We start from the raw sequence: 18120 nt of genomic DNA, 5'->3' as shown, positions 1-18120 counted from the left end.
GATTGAGTAGCCTGGAGCTGGCTTTCCAAATTGTTGCTATTTATGCCTTTGACAATGTCATCAACAGACCAATTTACAGTGCCCTGGTTGTTGCGGTTTCCTGCGGTAGAAAATTAGTCTCATCAGGAAATGAGCTTACATTTTCCCTTTTCAGCATCTGGTCATCCTTCTTAGCTTTCTTTAGCTCCACCTTAACTTTTGTTTGGCGCTGCCTCATTTCTGTACTGTCTTTCCCCTTGTTCTTGCATCTGTTACAGTGAGCAGCTAGTGAATTAACATTCTCATTGGTGGACATGGTTATGAGACAAAGGGAGAAAGCTGCATGGCCCGTTCAGGCTTCCACAGGAGGTGGTGCGTGGTACGCAGGCTGCAGGTCAGCTGCCCTCAAAACGAACGTCCACCACAGATCAGCCCAAAGATGGTGTGTGACAAATGAAATTTGAATTTTTGAAGCTTTTAGGAAACTTCTTCCTTCGAGTGATACTGATAGAAAGTCATTCTTACTCATCTATATCGAATGCAGGCAAAGAAGCCTGTTGGCAACCATGATTTAAGAGAAGTTAGTCTGAGAACAGAACCTAAAAATTGGAGGCGGATGGAGCTGAGACAACTACAAGAAAATAGGGTAAGAGCCTTGATCATATTGTTCCTGAAGCCTGAATATGTCTAGATTTCTGGTTATGTGAGCCAACTTCGCTGTTTAAGCTTTGGAGTTGGTTTTCTGTTATTTGGAGTAGAAAGTCTCTTAACTGAAACAGTAGATATCCAGGTATAGTCCCCTGAACAATATATCTAAGATGGAGTCAACTGAATGGAGAGGACTGGGAGTCTTGGTGAGCAAATCATAACCAGAAAGTCTATTTTAGTGTTAACACGTTGTGTTTATTTGTTGTTATTTCTTAGCTTTAGTAAAGTCTTGTGTAAGCCATGTGTTAATTGGAGTTCCCTTGCCCATGAGATTATGCTGAGAGTGTCTTGAACCCATCATTCCAGGATCTGTAGAAATACAAAGCACTCCTCTAAATTTCTTTCTAGAAATTCTAGGTGTATTCAGGTTCATATGTCTACCACAAGCAATGGTTCAGTTTATGGCTCATCTTACTCTCTAGCGTTATGTTGAGCTGTATGCTGTCTGTTAAACATCATACCAACTTCTATGTGAAACACAACTCTTTTATTTGAAATACACATAAACACATACATGAAATTATTAGTAACCTTGTTTGAATATTTTGGGGGGATGGATATGGGGCTTACATTGTAAAATTGCAAACAATTTCAAGGACTCTTAAACACTCTTATTCTTAAAGAGGTGTGTAAACTAAGGTATTTTTTTCCCTGCGCATTTATCCCCAGTTCACGTCATCCTTTCCTTTCTTTCCCCGACTCCCCTACATTCAAAGAGTATGTCAAGAATTCCAATTTCCTCTGCCTCTACATGCAGAACAATCCAACTTTTCAATCCCAAATTTTGCTCTAGGCTCACTTTGCATATCCAAACCTATCTAGGTATCCAGCAGACCAAAAGGGACTTTCTTATAACAGAATTCACCCTCTTTCGAACAGAATTGTCCTTATTATTTAGCAATTTTAAACATTCCTGTTTAAACATTCTGACCTTCTTGTCTACGCTAAGAAATATTAAGGATCTGTTAATTATATTTAAGTCAGTGTGTTCATGGGTAGTAATTGACAAAAGACCCCCAACTCTAGCTGCTCTTGCGCATGTGGATATTATTCTTTTAATTCTGTTGTTAGGTCTGGATTTTATTGTGATTAAGTTAGATGGCATTTCCTTATAGTACAGATGCCAGTTATATGAAATTCTTGCCTGTAGCCAAACATTCCAACGCACTCACTTAAGCTTTTATCATTTATAAGAAGAATTTTTTTTGGCCATTTACCTATAAGGAATTTGCCTCTTTTTTTTTTTTTAACATTATTATTTACCTCAAGAATAATACCAGTATTATTCCTGGCAATTCAAGTTGGGGCTCAGTAAGAAACCAACTCTTAGTGTGTTAAGGAAAAGAGGAAAAGGAATTTATTATAAGGATCCAGAGAATTAAAAACAAAAAAGAACTTAACCTATTCTTTGGAAGGAGAGAAACTAGAGCAACTTTGGAGGTCTGGAGACCTCAGAGGTGGGAACTCACTGACAGAATTTTAGAGGGGACAACTTGGGACAGCTAGGGACAACTGGACTTGGGACAACTAGGCTCTAATTGCCTTCCATCTGTGTTTGTCTCTGCTAGAGGTTTTATTTTATATACTTTTTAAATTGAAGTATGACATATATAAATACACAGATCCTAAGTATACACCTCAATGAATCTTTACCAAGTGAACATGTAACTAACACACAGATCAAAATACAGGGCATTATCAGTGTTCTAGAAATCTCCCTCATACCGTCCCCCCAATTATTACCCCTCAAAGCTTTCCACTATGCTGATTTTATCACACAAACTTGTTTTGCCTATTTTTGGACTTTATTTAAATGGAATCATTTACTGTCTAGTTTCTTTTGCTCAAGATTATGCCTATGAGCATACTGTATCCTTCTTCTTCCATATAATGGTAAGTAGCTTGTCCTGATTATTATACAGTACTCCAGTGAACTATATTCCTGATGGACATTTGATTGTTTCCAATTTGGAGACATTGTAAATAAAGCTACAAATGAATGTTTTTACACGTCTTTGGGTTCACACATGTTTTTGGGTTCACACGTTTTCATTCTCTGAGAGTGGAACTGCTGGGTGATAAAGTAAACATATATTCAGATTTAGTAAATATTGCCAGCTTTCCAAAGAGGCTGAGCCAATTTACATTCCCACCAGTAGAGGAGAAGAGTTGTAATTGTTCCACATCTTGCCAACACTTGGCTGTGTGTTTAATAATTATTACCCTTTCTGGTGAGTGAATAGTGTTGTCTCATTGTGTGCATTTCCTTGATGACTAATGACGTTGTGCACCTTCTTTTCATATGCTCTCTGAATACTTACTTAGATATCCTTTTTTTTAACGGAGTTTTTTTTTTAAAGATTTATTTATTTATTTTAGAGAGAGCACGAGTGGGGGCAGGGGCAGATGGAGAGAGAATCCTCAAATGGGTTCAATCCCAGGATCCTGAGATCATGACCTGAGCCAAAATCAAGAGTTGGCTGCTTAACCAACTGAGCCAGCCAGGCATCCCTAGATATCCTTCATTGTGAAGTGTCTGTTGAAGTATTGTAAATACTTTGTGAAGTATTTAAGTATTTTATCAGGTTGTCTGTCTTTTTAAATTTTTGGTTTTTTTAAGTCGTTTATTAGATTCTATATCTAAAATTTAAATTCCTAGGAGAGAGTTTGGTTGGCCTAGCCTGGACCACATTCTCATCCCTGTATGGAATGTGGGAACTTGTGATTGGCAGTCTTTCAGAATTATATAAAGTGGGAGTAATGGAAGTTTTCCAAAGGGAGATCCAGTGGAAAGCAAATGATATATACTTTACAATAGTTTTCATTTAAATACTCCTCTTTTGGGATGCCTGGGTGCCTCAGTCCTAGGCCTCCGACTCTTGATTTTGGCTCACGTTATGATCTCAGGGTCGTGAGATTGAGCCCTGGGTGGGACTCTGCGCTGGGTATGGAGCCTGCTTGGGACTCTTTCTCTTCCTCTCCTCCCCAACCCCCCCCAACCCCTGCCCCTGCCCTCTAAATAAATAAATAAATAAACAAATACTCCTCTCTTGCTTCCTTCTTTTTAAGTGGCATTGTCCTAGGGCTATAATGAAGCAGTATTTTGGTTCCTCGTTTCAATAAGAATTTTAAGCTATCCTAAAAAGCCCTCTGTTTTTTAGTAATTCTAAAATTATTTTCTTGCAATATTATCGTCAAATAAAAATCAGGAGTAATTTTGGTTAAATGCTTTATCTTTTTCTCCTTACACCAAATCTTATCTAATATTTTTATACTTCTTATTAAAACCTTATATTAACATGGCACTACATAGTTAATATTTTCTATTCACTATCTCAATTTATCATGTTTTAACTAATTCTTTATAATATAAAAAGTAAATTAAAATTTCTTCTTTAAAAAAATTAATATATTATAGACAAGGCTAAAGCCCTGTTGACCAAATCGCCAAATCCCAGTACCCTCCCCTCCATGCCTGAAGTAACCACTGTTATGTTTGATGTGTGCAAAACTAATTGGACAAGAAACAGTATACATTTTTCCACAACTTGCTTTTTTTTCGTCTTCAATATTTTGTCTTATAATCCATAGTTTTGCCTACATTTATACTTATGGAAATATAGAGTATCAATATACCAAAATTTACTTAAACTAGTCTTCTAGCGATATTAATTTGTTTAAATTTCTCATTATTTCCTATGAATTTTTCACATAGAAAGGGGATATAGTTCTATACATAAGATTGATCCAAAAAGCTCAATGTGGAACATAGGGATAAAAAGACCATTACTTTTATAGTCACGATTTTTGTATTAATTACACAATAAACGGTTTTTGTCCTTCAAAACAGTGTCCATCATTTAACACCTGGTGTTAAATGCAATCAGGGACATGCCCGCCTATTCTAAAATTCTGTTATTTTATAAGTATTTCCAATTCGAGATGCCAAGTGTTTTTTTGTACTTTCACTGTATTCTAGACAGCTATAGTGTTTTAATCTCAAAAACATCTTCTTAGAAGAAGTGACTTTATTTTTGGTCTCAAGCATGAGGCAAGAGAAGGAGGAAGAATTGAAATGCAATAAATTTATTTAGCAAATTGCTTGCAAATTATTTACCTGTACTTGAGTCTCTTCAACCAAAACCTAAACAAGTCTGTGAAGGTAGATAAGACCTTTAACTTGATTTACAAATGGTTTTCTGCAAAACCCTCAAGGCATTTCACTTATCATCCCTTAATAAAAAATACTGGGATTTTAATCTATATTTGGTAAGAAAATTTGAAGACAGTTTATTCAATGGTGTAGACATATGAGGCCATCAGTGTAATTTAGAAGTGACTTCTTTGTCTCAGAAATGTGGCATTTAAATAAAGAAGACAAAATTACATATGTACACATGCACACACACACAAACACACGCTACATTATTGATAGGATAATTTTCACTTTTTAAATAAAATATTGTGCTCCTAGTTGCTTGCCAACTTGTCTTCTTGGTCTTTTATGGAGGTAATGTTATTTTTATTCACACATTTGAATAATTTCAAATAAGAGCATAGAAATTCTCATTTGTAATACTTTTACTCTACATATCATAAATAAAATAAAATCAATTTCTTAAATGTTTAATTCAAAATCACTTTTTTTTTGAGAGAGAGAGAGAGTGGCGGAGGGGCAGAGGGAGAGGAGAGAGAGAATCTTAAGCAGGCTCCACACCCACCACAGAGCCTAGGTCTATGTCACAACCCTGAGATCATGACCTGAGCTGAAATCAAGAGTCAGACGCTTAACCAACTGAGCCACCCAGGCACCCCTCAAAATTACTTTTATAGATAAATTCTCTAATTCAGATTTAAGAACAGTTAGAGTAATAGAACTGACAAATACAGTGTCTTTTATTTTCCAGGAACCAATATGAACCATTTTGCAATTCAAATCATTGCCTTTCTATCTTTTTAATAATTCAGGCAAATATCATTTAAAATCCTAAATGCTACTCATTTTAAGTAAAAGTTCAAGTCATTGTATAAAGACCATATAATTGTAGTAGTTACTGATATTTTTTTCTGAGTCCCCTTTTCATTTTATCACTCAAACATGATTAATAACTAAAATTGAGTGTTCTTTTTATTTTATATTTGGAGGTAAAAACAATTGCATTTGGTCAAAGGGCACAGTATTAATGGTGTAGATATGGCTTATCTATTGAAGAATGGAATACTGTGCAATCAGAAAACAACACTGGTGAGGGGGCTACTGACAACTTTGAGCTCACTGGCTACCTTCTGTAGCACAGGGACAACAGTAGTAGATATTATCATAGAACTTATTTATAAGAATGTTACGGGTCTGAAAGAGCAGAGACCTGTGGACATTACGACAATGGGCAGTAAGATGGCTCACATACGGTGTTGTGGTTCTAATAGCTAGACTCCAGATCTGTGACCCAAAGAGTAGAAGTTAGGCTAGACTCTTCTCACAAGATTAGAAGCCCTAGTTCCTGAAGTGGGGTAGGGTAATGCTTCTTCTAGGAGATACAGTAAGGGTCCAACTATAACTGAAATTATGATTATCACTTAGTCATTTTGAGCTTCTCATGCTACTGGACCCATAATAAAATAAAAGAGCTACCATATTAATGGGGGCAGAGGGATTGACTGATTATCGTGAGGAGCTAGTTTTGGCTACACAAGGAAGATAAGAAAGAGTATGTGTGGAACTCAGGGGGTTCACTGGGGCCTGTCTTGGTACCTGCATGTCCAATGATAACTGTAAATGGGCTATTATAGCAACCACACCCCAATAAGGTTAATACAATCTGATGTCTCATATCCCTTGGGGACAAAAATCTGAGTCACCACCAGGCAACAACCCAGACTTACTGAAGTGCTGGCCAAGGGTGGGGGAAATCCAGACTGGGTGGTTTAGGAGAAAGATGATGAATATTAATTAATGCCCGGAGACCAGTTACTGCAGTGGGAGCTGCAGTTTATCCTACTAACCCTTGTGTTGGATTCCTCTTGCACTGTGCCTCATATCCTCTTGCCTAACCTTTACTTCAGTCCTTGCTGCAGCAACTAACTGCGTAGAGATGTCATCAGACAGCAATCCACTTCAGTTGTTTAGCGTATCACGTGCTTTCTGCACTTAGATTTCCCTGCCGCCTGAAAGAACTTACTCACCCATTCGACGCACAAGCAAATCTGGAAATAAGAATGTTAACAGCCCATGAGGCAAACCCTGTCTGCTAAGGGATGGCAACCAGTGTATAGATACTCCTTTCTTGGGAGGATAATTCTGAGGTGCATTCTACATGACTCTTCAGGGGTCCTTAGTGAGAGCCCCAAATCAACTCAGCAACTCAAAAGCCATTGCATTGGTTTTACCTCCTTCCCTGAATTGTCTTCTCAGGCCCTCAGTCATGTTCCCTATGATGAGTAGTAGGCTGGTAAACATTTAATAACTGGCTCTCCAGGAAAAAAAATTACCCTCGTTTATACTTTTGACCAGTTTCTGTGGTGTAAATACTCACCCTGTGGTTAATTTTATATTTTTAAGGATTTTATTTATTTATTTATTTGAGAGAGAGAGAGAGAAAGCAAGGGCAGGGGGAGGGACATGGGGGAGAGGGACAAGCAGACTCCGGGCTGAGCAGGGAGCCTGAGGCAGGCCTCGATCCAGGACCCTGGGACCATGACCTGAGGCAAAGTCAGATGCTTAACGGACTGAGCCTCCCAGGCGCCCCCTCATCCTGTGGTTAATTTTAAGCTACCAACATGACATCATGAATCTACAGCTGGATAGAGATGTGCGCAGTTGGTCCTTGGGAGCCAGCAGGAGCTGACTCTGGGACATCACTGCTTGACAGCATGTCTGAAAATGAACTATCTGCACACAAACCTTTGTCTCAGAAGACACAGGGTAGCTTGAGAAAGACAAAGGGTTACCTCCCTGTCTGGGCCAATAATCAGAGAATGGTGGGTGGTACACTGACATTAGTCATAGATACCAATAAGATGGGGGGGAACCCTCTGATGTTGAGGGGAGAAGATTTCTACTGTATAACAACTTGATGGCAGAGGGGGAGAGTAGTGAGGGGTAAGAATTTGGGGATACTGAGAAATTTCCAGCCTTTGTGACTGGATATAGTAATGCCATTTCCAGAGATGGAGAATATAGGACAACGAGTTGAGCCTGGGATCTATTAAATTTGAGGTTTCTTCATGACATTCAGGCAGATGCAGCTAGTGAGAAATGCATACGTGAAGCTTACAAAAGAGCTAAGAGTGTGGAAACTGTGGCACAGTATTATTGTGAAATTCTATTGTTGATAACTACGTATTATCCCTGGAATATCCTGGCTCCCTTGCTCTCCCCACGCCCAAGCAGCAGTGAGTGCCTTCTGTATTTACTGCCCTTGGGGAGGGCTGTTACTACAGAAATGAAAAGAGAGATGAGTCAATGCTCAGTTTCTAAGTTTCAAAATAGAGCTTTGAATCTCCCAGTAGAGAAAATAGGTTGTGAAAAGAAGTTTTTCGAGCCTCAAAAGCCTACATTTTTACTACCAAGAGCCACAGTGGATGCCCTTAGAACTGATTTAGGTAGAAGAAATGATGATGAAGTGGCCGGTTTTCCTACTCTGAAGAGAGTTAGTGGTGACAACAACGTATAGATGAATGTCTCTGACAAAGGACCCTGCTGCCTGCCTACATCCTCGCTGCTGAGCTATCAGTGGGAGGTAATTCTAGAATTCCCTAATAATGGAGGAGCTCTATGAGAAAATGTGGTGTGCCCCACTTCCTGTCAGGAGCCCCATGAGATGGGAAACCCCAGATAGTTCTCCCGCAGACATCGCCTAGAGTCAGTAGCTGTAGTAGAAATGACTGGATGGTGTGATTTGACAGTGGGCTGGAGTCCAGACCCCCAAGATTTCTGTCTCCACAGCAGTAGGGGAATAGCATTTAGAAGTTTCCACAATGCTAAAAGAGGTAGAAAAGAGAGGGCCGGTGAACAAGAAGAGCCCTTAGAGATGGGAAAACAACTGGAGGATGGCAGGTAAACTAATGACTGCTATGTATTCTAATATAGAAGGAAGAAACCAGACACCCTCCTCCATTGCCATGACCCTACGCAAGTTCCTGGTACTCATGAGACAATGGGGAAAAAAGAAAAATAATCATTTGATTAAGTTGAAATCTGAAAAGATGATATCATTATGCCTAAAAGTTACCATAATTACCATAACTTACCAAAATTTAACACACAAAAAAACTTAAAGAAAACAAGATTATCTCAAGAGGTACAGAAGACATTGTTAAATAAAATCCAGTGTCCATTTATAACCAGTAATCTTATTATTGAATTAGGAATCGAAGTTAATTTCTTCACCAAAGAAAAGACAGCAAACAAAACCAAACTGAACCAAAAAAGGAAAACAAAAACCAAAATCCCACAGTAAGTATCATGTCCATGTCAATTACATCTGTTATCACCATGTCTATCCAAGTATTAGGACATTGGATAAGAAAAAGAAATGCAAGAGGTTAGAATGGAAGAAACAAAATTCAAAGATGTTAACAAATGTCTACATGAAAGAGAAATGAAGTATTTTAGACATAATGAACTTCAGGAAATTTGTTGAATACCAGAATAAGTATAGAAAACTTGGTTGTATTTCTGTACACAGTGATAAACTGTTTAGGATATGTAATAGTTTTAAAAAGACACTATCCTTATAATAACAAGGAAAAATACAAAGTACATTGAAATACAGCAAAATATGTGCAAGACCATAGTGGTAAAAATTGGAAAACTTTTTGAAAGACTTTTAGATCTACCTATTCATTTCTTTTTTTTTTAAATAAAGTCATTTTTAAAAAATTTTTTATTGTTATGTTAATCACCATACATTACATCATTAGTTTTTGATGTAAAATAAAGTCATTTTTTAAACACAGTTTAAGTTTATAAAAAGAAATTGTGAAGGTAGCACAGAGAGTTCTTGTATACCCTACATTCCAGTTTCCCCTGTTAGCAACATCTTATGTTACTGTGGTACGTTTGTTACAATTAATAAATAAATATTGATCCATTGTTATTAACTAAACTTTGCACTTTATTCAGATTTTCTTAGTTTTTACCTAATGCCCTTTTTTCTGTTCCAGAATCTTACTCACGATACCACATTATATTATTACATTTGGTTCTCCTGTCCCTTTATGTCCTTCACGGCTATGACTTCCCTTGTTTTTGATGGACCTTGACAGCTTTGAGGAATACTGATCGGGCATTTGCAGATTGTCATGTTTTTCTCCCGACTAGACTGGGGTTCTAGGTCTTTGGTCTCACTGAGGAAAGGTGCCATGTTCATCACACCATATCAAGGGTACATGCTATCAACATGACTTATCACTATTGATGTTGACCTTGATCACCTGGCTGAGCTTGTGTTTGTCAGATTTTTCAACTTTCCCCCCCTTTTCCATATTGTCCTGTTTGGGAGAAAGATGCGAAGCTTAGCCCACATGTGGCAGTGGGGTTATGCTCTCCCTCCTTCAGAATCTACATAAATTATTTGGAATTCTACACAAAACTTGTCTTCTCCCTTATTTATTTAATCATTTAATTATATCAATATGGACTTGTGTATATTTATTTTATACTTTGGATATAATTCAATACTTTATTTTGTTGCTCAATTGTTCCAGCTTTGGCCATTGGGAGATCTCTGACATACCCCCATCATTGTGGGTTTGATTTTTTTTTTTTTTTTTTCAGCACTTCCTTACTTTCTGGCACAAAAAGCTGCTCCAGGCTCATCTTGTACCTTTCTTGCCCCAGGACTAGAATCAAGCATTTCTCCTAAGAGCGCTAGTTCCTTTTATTAGAGACCTTTATGTATTTTTAACCAGCATAATTTCATTTTTTAAAATCTTAATCTCAAACTTACAGAAAAGTTGAAGGTATAAAGAAATGTTTTTCTTGATCCTTTGAAGAGTATTTTGTTCACTTGCTGCCCATCAACCTCTTAATACTTTAGTGTGTATATCTTACAAACAAGGTCATTCTCATCTATATAACCACAATGTAGTCATCAGAACACAGTAATTAACATGCATTACAACCACCTCATCCTCAGAAACATTCACATTTTCAGCAAATGACTCAGTAACGTCTTTTATAGCAAAGAGTTCAGAATCATGAGGTGCCTTTTTTTGCACGTCTCTGTGATGGTTACTTTTATGTGTCAACTTGGAGGGTGTTTTTGGAAGAGATTTACATTTAAATTGGTGAACTTCGGATAAAGCAGGTTGCCCTTAATAGTGTGAGTGGGCTTCATGCGGTCAATTGAAGCCTGAATAGAATAAAAAGACTATTCTCCCCTAAGCCAGCAGGGATTCTCCAGCAGACAGCCTTTGGACTTTATCCATCAGCTTCTGTTGCTGGGCCACACTGCATGTTTTGGACTTGCAAACCTTCACAACTGCATGAGCCAATGCCTTATGGTAAATTTCTTTCATATATATATATATGAATATATATATATATCATAAGTATATATATACACACATACACACCCTATTGGTTCTTTTTCTCTGGAGAGCCCTAATACAATTAGTCTCTTTAATCTCTGTTTGCAATAGTTCCTTAGACTTCTTTGACTTCTATGTCTTTGTACTTTTGAAAATACAGGCCAATTAATTTATAGTATGTCCCTTAATTTGGATTTGTCTGATGCTTTATCATGATTAGATTCTAGTTTGGCAGGTATAGCACTGAGGTCACACATCCTAGCAGATTCAAGATTTTGATCTGCCCGCATTACGGATTGTCACTTTGAATACTTGATTATGGTGCTATTGTTCAGCCTTTCCCCCTATGTAATTAATAAGTATTTTGTGGAAAGATACATCAGACTCTGTAAAAATGTCACTTGTCAAACTCTGAATTTACTCATTTAGTATAATTTACATCAGTATGAGTTTACAGTATCAGATTTATTCATTGGATTATAATCTGTTGCTATCATAATTTATTTTGCTCAAATTAGTCCATTTTTGGCAATAGGAACCTCCTTTAGCTGGCTTCTGTGTCCTTTTGACATGTCCCCATCATTACTTCATTATGTTCTTGCATAACAAGATGTTTCATAAAAGACTTTATAAACAAGACTCTATAGCAGCATTATGTGTAAAAGCAAAACAAAATGTAACAATAGAAAACACTGTCAGAAAAAAAGGAAGCACTGCCTCTCACTGCTGAAGTGTAAAGTTCAAACTTCTTAAAATGGCATGAAAAAGAAAGTTAAAACAAGAAGCACTATGCTTCTTGTTTTATGCTATTTGGGTTTCAGTGAGAGAAAACGTTTAGAATTTATTTCATTAAAGAAAGAAAGCATAATTGGGTCAGTCTTTTAACACCATAAACACAAATTGATCATTTTGTCCTTGAGCATAATAAACCTTTGGGAGAAGCTTAGTAATCTGATGCTTCATTTATCTCAACTGATACCAATTTTTTTTTAAGTAATCTCTATGCCCAATGTGGGGCTTGAACTCATGACTCCAAGATCAAGAGTCACAGTACCGACTGAGCTCTATGCCCCCCAAGTGATACAGAAATTTTGAACCATCATTAAATTTCAGGGACACCATTGTCATTTATCTAAACAAGGTGCTACCAACATTTGAAACAGCTAAATCATATAAGAAGTTTTTTTTTTACAAACTAAAAAGAAAACAAAAAACTCTGTTCCCCCAATGTCTGACAACAGAAGAGTGATTAATGTGGTAGAATCATTCAATGGCATATAACACAGCAGTGAAAATAAATTTACTACAACATTCAGCATGAATTAATCTCACAAATAGTGTAGTGGGAAAATGCAAGTCACTTTATGATTCCACTTATATAAAGATCAAAGACACAAAAATGAACAACGTGTTACTTAGGAATACATACCCAGCTGGTTTAAAAAACACAAGAACAGTAAACATAGAATTCAGAATGGTGGTTCTCTCTTGGTGGGGGCAGGAAAGGACACAAAAGGTACAAAAAGTTGTTGGTAATATTCCTTTTCTTACAGTGGGTGATGAGTACATTAGTGTTCATTTTTATTCTTCATACCGTGTACATTTTTTAACCTTTTGTATGTACTCAAAATTTAATTTAAAAAAATTTCTACAATTTGGGACCTGTTTGGACACATTTTGGACCCATTTCCTGTGCTGTGTAATATGGCAGTCACTAACCATAAGTAAGTATTTAAATTTAAGTTAACTATAAAATTATTCTTTAGTTGTATTTGCCACATTTTAAGTGCTCAATAACCAAGTAAGCTACTGGCTACCACATTAGTGCAGATACAGAAGATTTCCTTCATAACAAAATTTTATTGGATAATACAGGACACAGTGACTATCTCCAAGAAGAACACCTTTCTAGCACTTGGGTGTTTCCCTCAAGATTGGAGAATGACAAATCCCTAGATGTGTAGGATCCAAGAGCAGAGATGACCTATATCCTGGGTACAGTCTTACATCGAAGGCTTTAAAGACGTGCCTGTCATCCCCACTGCATACCAGAGTGGAATGGCAGCAATACTGGAGAAGCGATGCAAAGCTTGAGTACCCAAAGCAGGCTGGAGATAGACACCTAGTCTCAGCAGCCTCAGAATGATGCAGAGGGCCAGCAGCAGATGAGACATCAGAGGCCCTGAACCGGTTTTCATCTTTGAGCCTAAAATTCTGTGGCCTGAAGACCAGAAACAGATTGGGAGTGCAGACTTCTCCCTGAATGCCAGAGGGCAAAGATGCTAGGACAGACACGGCTAGTCTCCCCCTGACCCCATCCGTTCCTTTCCTCCCTAGTAACAGAACGCCAACAAGCCTCCCCAGAAAAGTCTGTATTTGCCAGCCTACCCCGTATTTAGATACAGCTATGTGACTCAGTTCTGTTCTATGACTTTAAGTAGAAGACTCTGTAAGCCCTTCTTAATTAAGACAAGCATGAGACCTGATCTCCCTTCTTGATTCCTTCATCTGTCTTGTTGCCTGGAGCAGGGATGTAATGGTTGGAGCCTGAGGCACTCCCTGGACTAAGAGCATAAGGACCACACCTATAAATGGCAAAGCATCCTGCTTTACAGTGCCTGAATTTCTGATGCCTTTGTGGAGCGAAGTAGCCTTATTTACCCTGGCCTACCTACCTCTGGACTCTTACATAAGAGAACAAAATAACATCTATCCTTAAATTCTGTTCGTTTGGGTTACTATTACTAACAGCCAAGCATCATTCTAATGGATACAGATGCCTACCATTAGAGACCAGTGGGAAGGAAAATGTTTCTACTAATGCCAGCTTGGAGAGATGAGGTATGTGCCATGCCCTCCCTCCCTGAGATGGCCTACCACTACCACTGCCTGCTAGAGTGTAGAATCAACAGCAAAACGAGGGTTCAGGAGGAACAGTGAACTGATTAGGACTAAGTTTTCTAACACTTGAAGAAGCTAAGTTCAGTTACAGAAAATTAAATAGTAACATATCTTGCACTATTGAGCTCTTAGTCTGAATCTCTATGAGGATTGTAGCTGAAACCATGCCAATGGCAATGGATGAGGTCCAGGGGGTTTTAGAGAGGAAGGAGGAAAAAAATGAACCTTAAAGATCTCAAAAATTTAGTGTTAGAGGAGCAGCACCAGCAGATATTAACAGTGAGGAAGGATTAAAGGGAACTTTCAAACGAGACTTTTTTTTTTTTTTTTTTGGTATGCCTTAGAAATAACCAACACTAAAGTATCTTTCATAATGTTACCCTTGTTAGATCAGTTATTCAACACCAAAGTCTTCCTGTGATTAGGGAGCTACAAAATCCAGCAGACATAACTGTAAAATAAGCATGATTATTCCACAGCACAGGAGGTCCTAGTTCGTTGCATTTTTCCCCTTTTCTTCGCTACCTTTTGTGGTGCTGCAGGTCAAGGTTTAGCTAAGCAGGTTTGGAGGGTTAAGCCTGGAGTCCGGACGTTATGGGTAGGCTTTAAAGATAGACCATACGGCAGGAAATCGCTTATGAATTGGCACAGTGTTTAAAAATCACAAGGAGAGAATTTCAGATCCCGAGTCCAAGAATGATGAGATCCCTTCAGGCCTCCCCATTTTCTGCCTCACTCAGGTTGGGCTTTCCCCCACGAGGTCCAAGGTCCAGCTTCTATTGGAATCGGCAGCCCTAACCGACAAGAAAGGGCTCTGATCTTCAGCTCGTGGTGAAGCTGGGATTAAGCGCTCCTGATCCCAGGCGTCTAGTAAGAGGCCGAGCTCTGGAGAGGATCTGAATGGGACTTGTTGCTGGGGAAAACCGAAGCTTTGTTTCCCAGGGGAAGGGCTGACGTTCTCTGGCCTCCACGGCTTGCTCGACTCGACGCCTGGAGCTGCACCGCTCTCCCAGGTGGGCGCTTTAGCCACCTTCCCCGCGCGGGAGCGGACGGCGCGCCCCCACCACGCGCACTCCCCACGCGCCCAGAGCCCCGTCACGCGCCTGCCTCCTACACGAGCCCCCCACGCACGCTCTCCCAGCAGCGCGCGCCGCCGGCCCTTTCCCGCCGCGCTTCCTAGTGCCGCTAGCGCCCACTGGCCGTGGGAGGCGCTGCGGCCGCTGGGGCAGCACCGCCCCCTCTTCCTCCACCTCCTCCCGCCTCCTCCCTCTTCTCCTCCACCTCCTCCTCCTCCTCACTACTGTTCCCACTCCTGGGCGGGGGCGAGCGCGTCCGGTTTGCTGGAACCGTTCGGAAATGGCAGCTTGCGCGGTGGAGGTGTTCGGGCTCCCGGAGGACGAGGTGCGGGGGTCGAGGGGCTGCGGGGCAGGCTTCCCTTCCCATTGCTGGTCAGCCGGACCGGAGGAGGAGGCGGCGGCCAGAGGGTCGGCTGTCAGCCCCCACTACCGCCGCTCGAGCTCCGGGGAGCGCGCAAGGCGCTGTGGGGACCTGGGGCGGCCCGGCGCGCGCGGGTGTGTGTGTGTGTGTGTATGTGTGTGTTGGGGGGGGTTGCGCTTGCTTTAGCGAGCGGCATTTTCTTCGCAAGCCTGTGGACTCCACGCCCCTGTCCTCCCGGAGCCGCCGCCTTCCTTGTCAGTTTCCTTCAGGAAGTGCTGAGGACCGGCCCTAGGCAGCGAGAGGCGTGAGTGCGCCGGGGGGGGGGGGGGGGGGGGCGCATCGCCCGCCGGCGTCTTCCTGCCACCCCCCGCCGAGGGTGCGGGAGCTCGGGGGGTGGGGCGGATTTCCCCGGAGTTCGGCATCCCGGCTGTAGATGAGCCTACCCTGGCACAGGCCCGCTGGACTTCACTTCGTGGACTTCGACGTGAAGACTTCCAATTGTCATTAGCTGTTTTGATTTTTTTTTTCACCTTAAGTCGTTTTTAACCCCCTAACTGGAGAGGGCGATGGGAAAGCAGGCAGATAGATTTTCCTCCTCATGGTTAGCAACAAGGGTCAAGTGTGGCAAGCTCGTGCTATGTTTCACTGGTCTTCAGTGATATTTAAAAAATAAAGCCGAAAAAGTATAAATACTTTAAAGAACTTCCCACAGCTATTCACTTTGAAAATTAAGTTCCATGATTTGAGAAGGCAAAGCCGTCTCTTCTCAGCGAAATAACTTAGGCTGGTATGCCTGACACTTAGTAAAAATGAGGCCATTTGGAAAGAGTTGTTCCGTTTTAAATGAGATGTGGCTTCCCTAAATTCTTGACGATTGTCTCAAAAATGGGAATGGGTGGGAGATGAAAAGCTATCTAACAGTGACTCGTTCAGGTTGGGGAAAAAAATCAAACTTAAGCATTCTTGTTGACTGGCTAAACTGTCACATGTACTTGTTATCAAGATTGGACCCAATTAACTGTAATACATCACCGAAAATTTAATTTATCTTCTGACGTGTTGGAATAGTTCCTTCTCTTAGTAACTTGGTATCTTCAAATGTCTTTTACAAATGTCTTTTACATTTATCTTGACAGTTCTTTGTATATAAACAGTGGGCAACTTGTTTATGCAGGCAAGTATCTCAGGCTGTTTTGAGAATAATCGTGATAGATTAGAACATAATTTCTTAGTTATTGCTACCAGAAAAGAAGCAAAGTGGTGGTGGAAAAATGGTGGCAGCTTGGTAGACCTTCAGAAACAACAGTCAGTGTGTTATGGCCAAAGATGATGTTCCTGCTAACATCCATTATTGTCCGGCAGAGGAGATCAGAGGAAAATAACGTGGTGTTGAACCTGTGATCGCTTTCTTCTTATCCGCCAGGTCTCCCTGGCTTTGCTACCATAAGCTGTTCAATGCAGATAACCTCAAGCTGACATCCAACCCAGTCAGGCTGGCCTTGGACTTTCTTTCGTTTTTGTTGTTATTACTCAGGGGTAGATCCTGATTTCCAGATTTCTCATCTCATTCCCTTCCAGCAAAGCCAGTTGAGCATAGAATATTGCCAAAGGCATCGTTCACTCTTCTCTCTTTGGTCCAGGTTCTCTGTTTTCTGTTATCTGCTTCTCACATCACCCTTCTTCCAGCTGAAATAAAACGAATTATGGCAGTTAGTGGGTGGTCAGTAAGCTATTGGGGCTAAAGGCCAGAAACTCCACCCTTTGAAATGAGGTGTTCCTGAACTTGCATCCTGAGGGATTTGTACTTCTAGGAAGTTTCATGGCGTGGGGCCTGCTCTGTTTGCATGATGGGGATCCGGTTGTCAGTCCCATGACTCAAAGTTCCTTGCAGCTCCCTCTGTCTACCTTGTCCACATTGAAGAAAAGAGTGAGATCGGATGGTAAGAGACATGATGGAGTGTTGTCTTCCACTTCTTCCCCTGGGTTATTCATTCAACAGACATTTATTAACTGTCTGTTCTGTGTCATGCAGTGTGCTGGTCACCAGGGATAGAAAGAAAAAACAGTCCCTGCCTGTTTTGTGAGGAGCTCACGGTCTGGTGGGAAAGATAAAAATCACTTGTTTTCTGGTAGAGGTTGCCATCTCATCACTTGTCGTTTATTTTCTGGTCCATCAAAAGTAAAAGAGGGCTTAGAAGAAGGCTCTCCCTCACTTTTTTTTTTTAGAAGGAAACATTGTTATTTTCTAGAATTCACAGACTAGTTGGGAAGAGGCAGCCCTCTGCTGTTGATGAAAAATAAGGTAGCTTTTCTATTGCAGCAAAAAGTGATGATTCTCATTTTAAATTTGAAACTGAAACAAGAAGAAAAATGAACAGACATGGGATAGAAGATACTTGGAGAATTATAATTTAACCAATTTTTTTTGTTACCACTGCGTCACACTGTATGAACATATTAGTTGCTCATTGAAGTAGGCTGAAGTTTAGACCATAATTCCTCTCTATCACTTTTCAATGAGTTTTAGCTCTTATTCCACATATAAATGTCTTTTAGTGAGAG

The 18120-nt window shown here is 40.1% G+C and overlaps 1 protein-coding gene across 2 annotated transcripts in view; it reads left to right on the top strand.

Annotated features, from left to right (window-relative positions):
• Positions 1–528: 528 nt before the first annotated feature.
• Positions 529–18120, top strand: part of NEDD4 (NEDD4 E3 ubiquitin protein ligase) — a 141334-nt gene continuing 123742 nt past the window's right edge. Inside the window, exon 1 of one of the 2 annotated variants that reach the window (XM_028100475.2) lies at positions 529–625. In XM_028100475.2, the coding sequence (XP_027956276.1) occupies positions 596–625 (30 nt within the window). In that variant the 5' untranslated portion in view covers positions 529–595. Of the gene's footprint in view, positions 626–15427; positions 15523–18120 lie in introns of those variants that run through there. The other variant, XM_028100474.2, reaches the window with a different exon arrangement.

This window comes from Eumetopias jubatus, unplaced genomic scaffold (genome assembly GCF_037043125.1).
Source record: "Eumetopias jubatus isolate StellerSeaLion01/CBP00866 unplaced genomic scaffold, mEumJub1_p1.0 scaffold_7, whole genome shotgun sequence".
In the NCBI taxonomy this organism is placed as follows: Eukaryota; Metazoa; Chordata; class Mammalia; order Carnivora; family Otariidae; genus Eumetopias; species Eumetopias jubatus.
The sequence above is the reverse complement of the archived record's forward strand: the minus strand, read 5'-3'. Positions and strand labels throughout refer to the sequence as shown.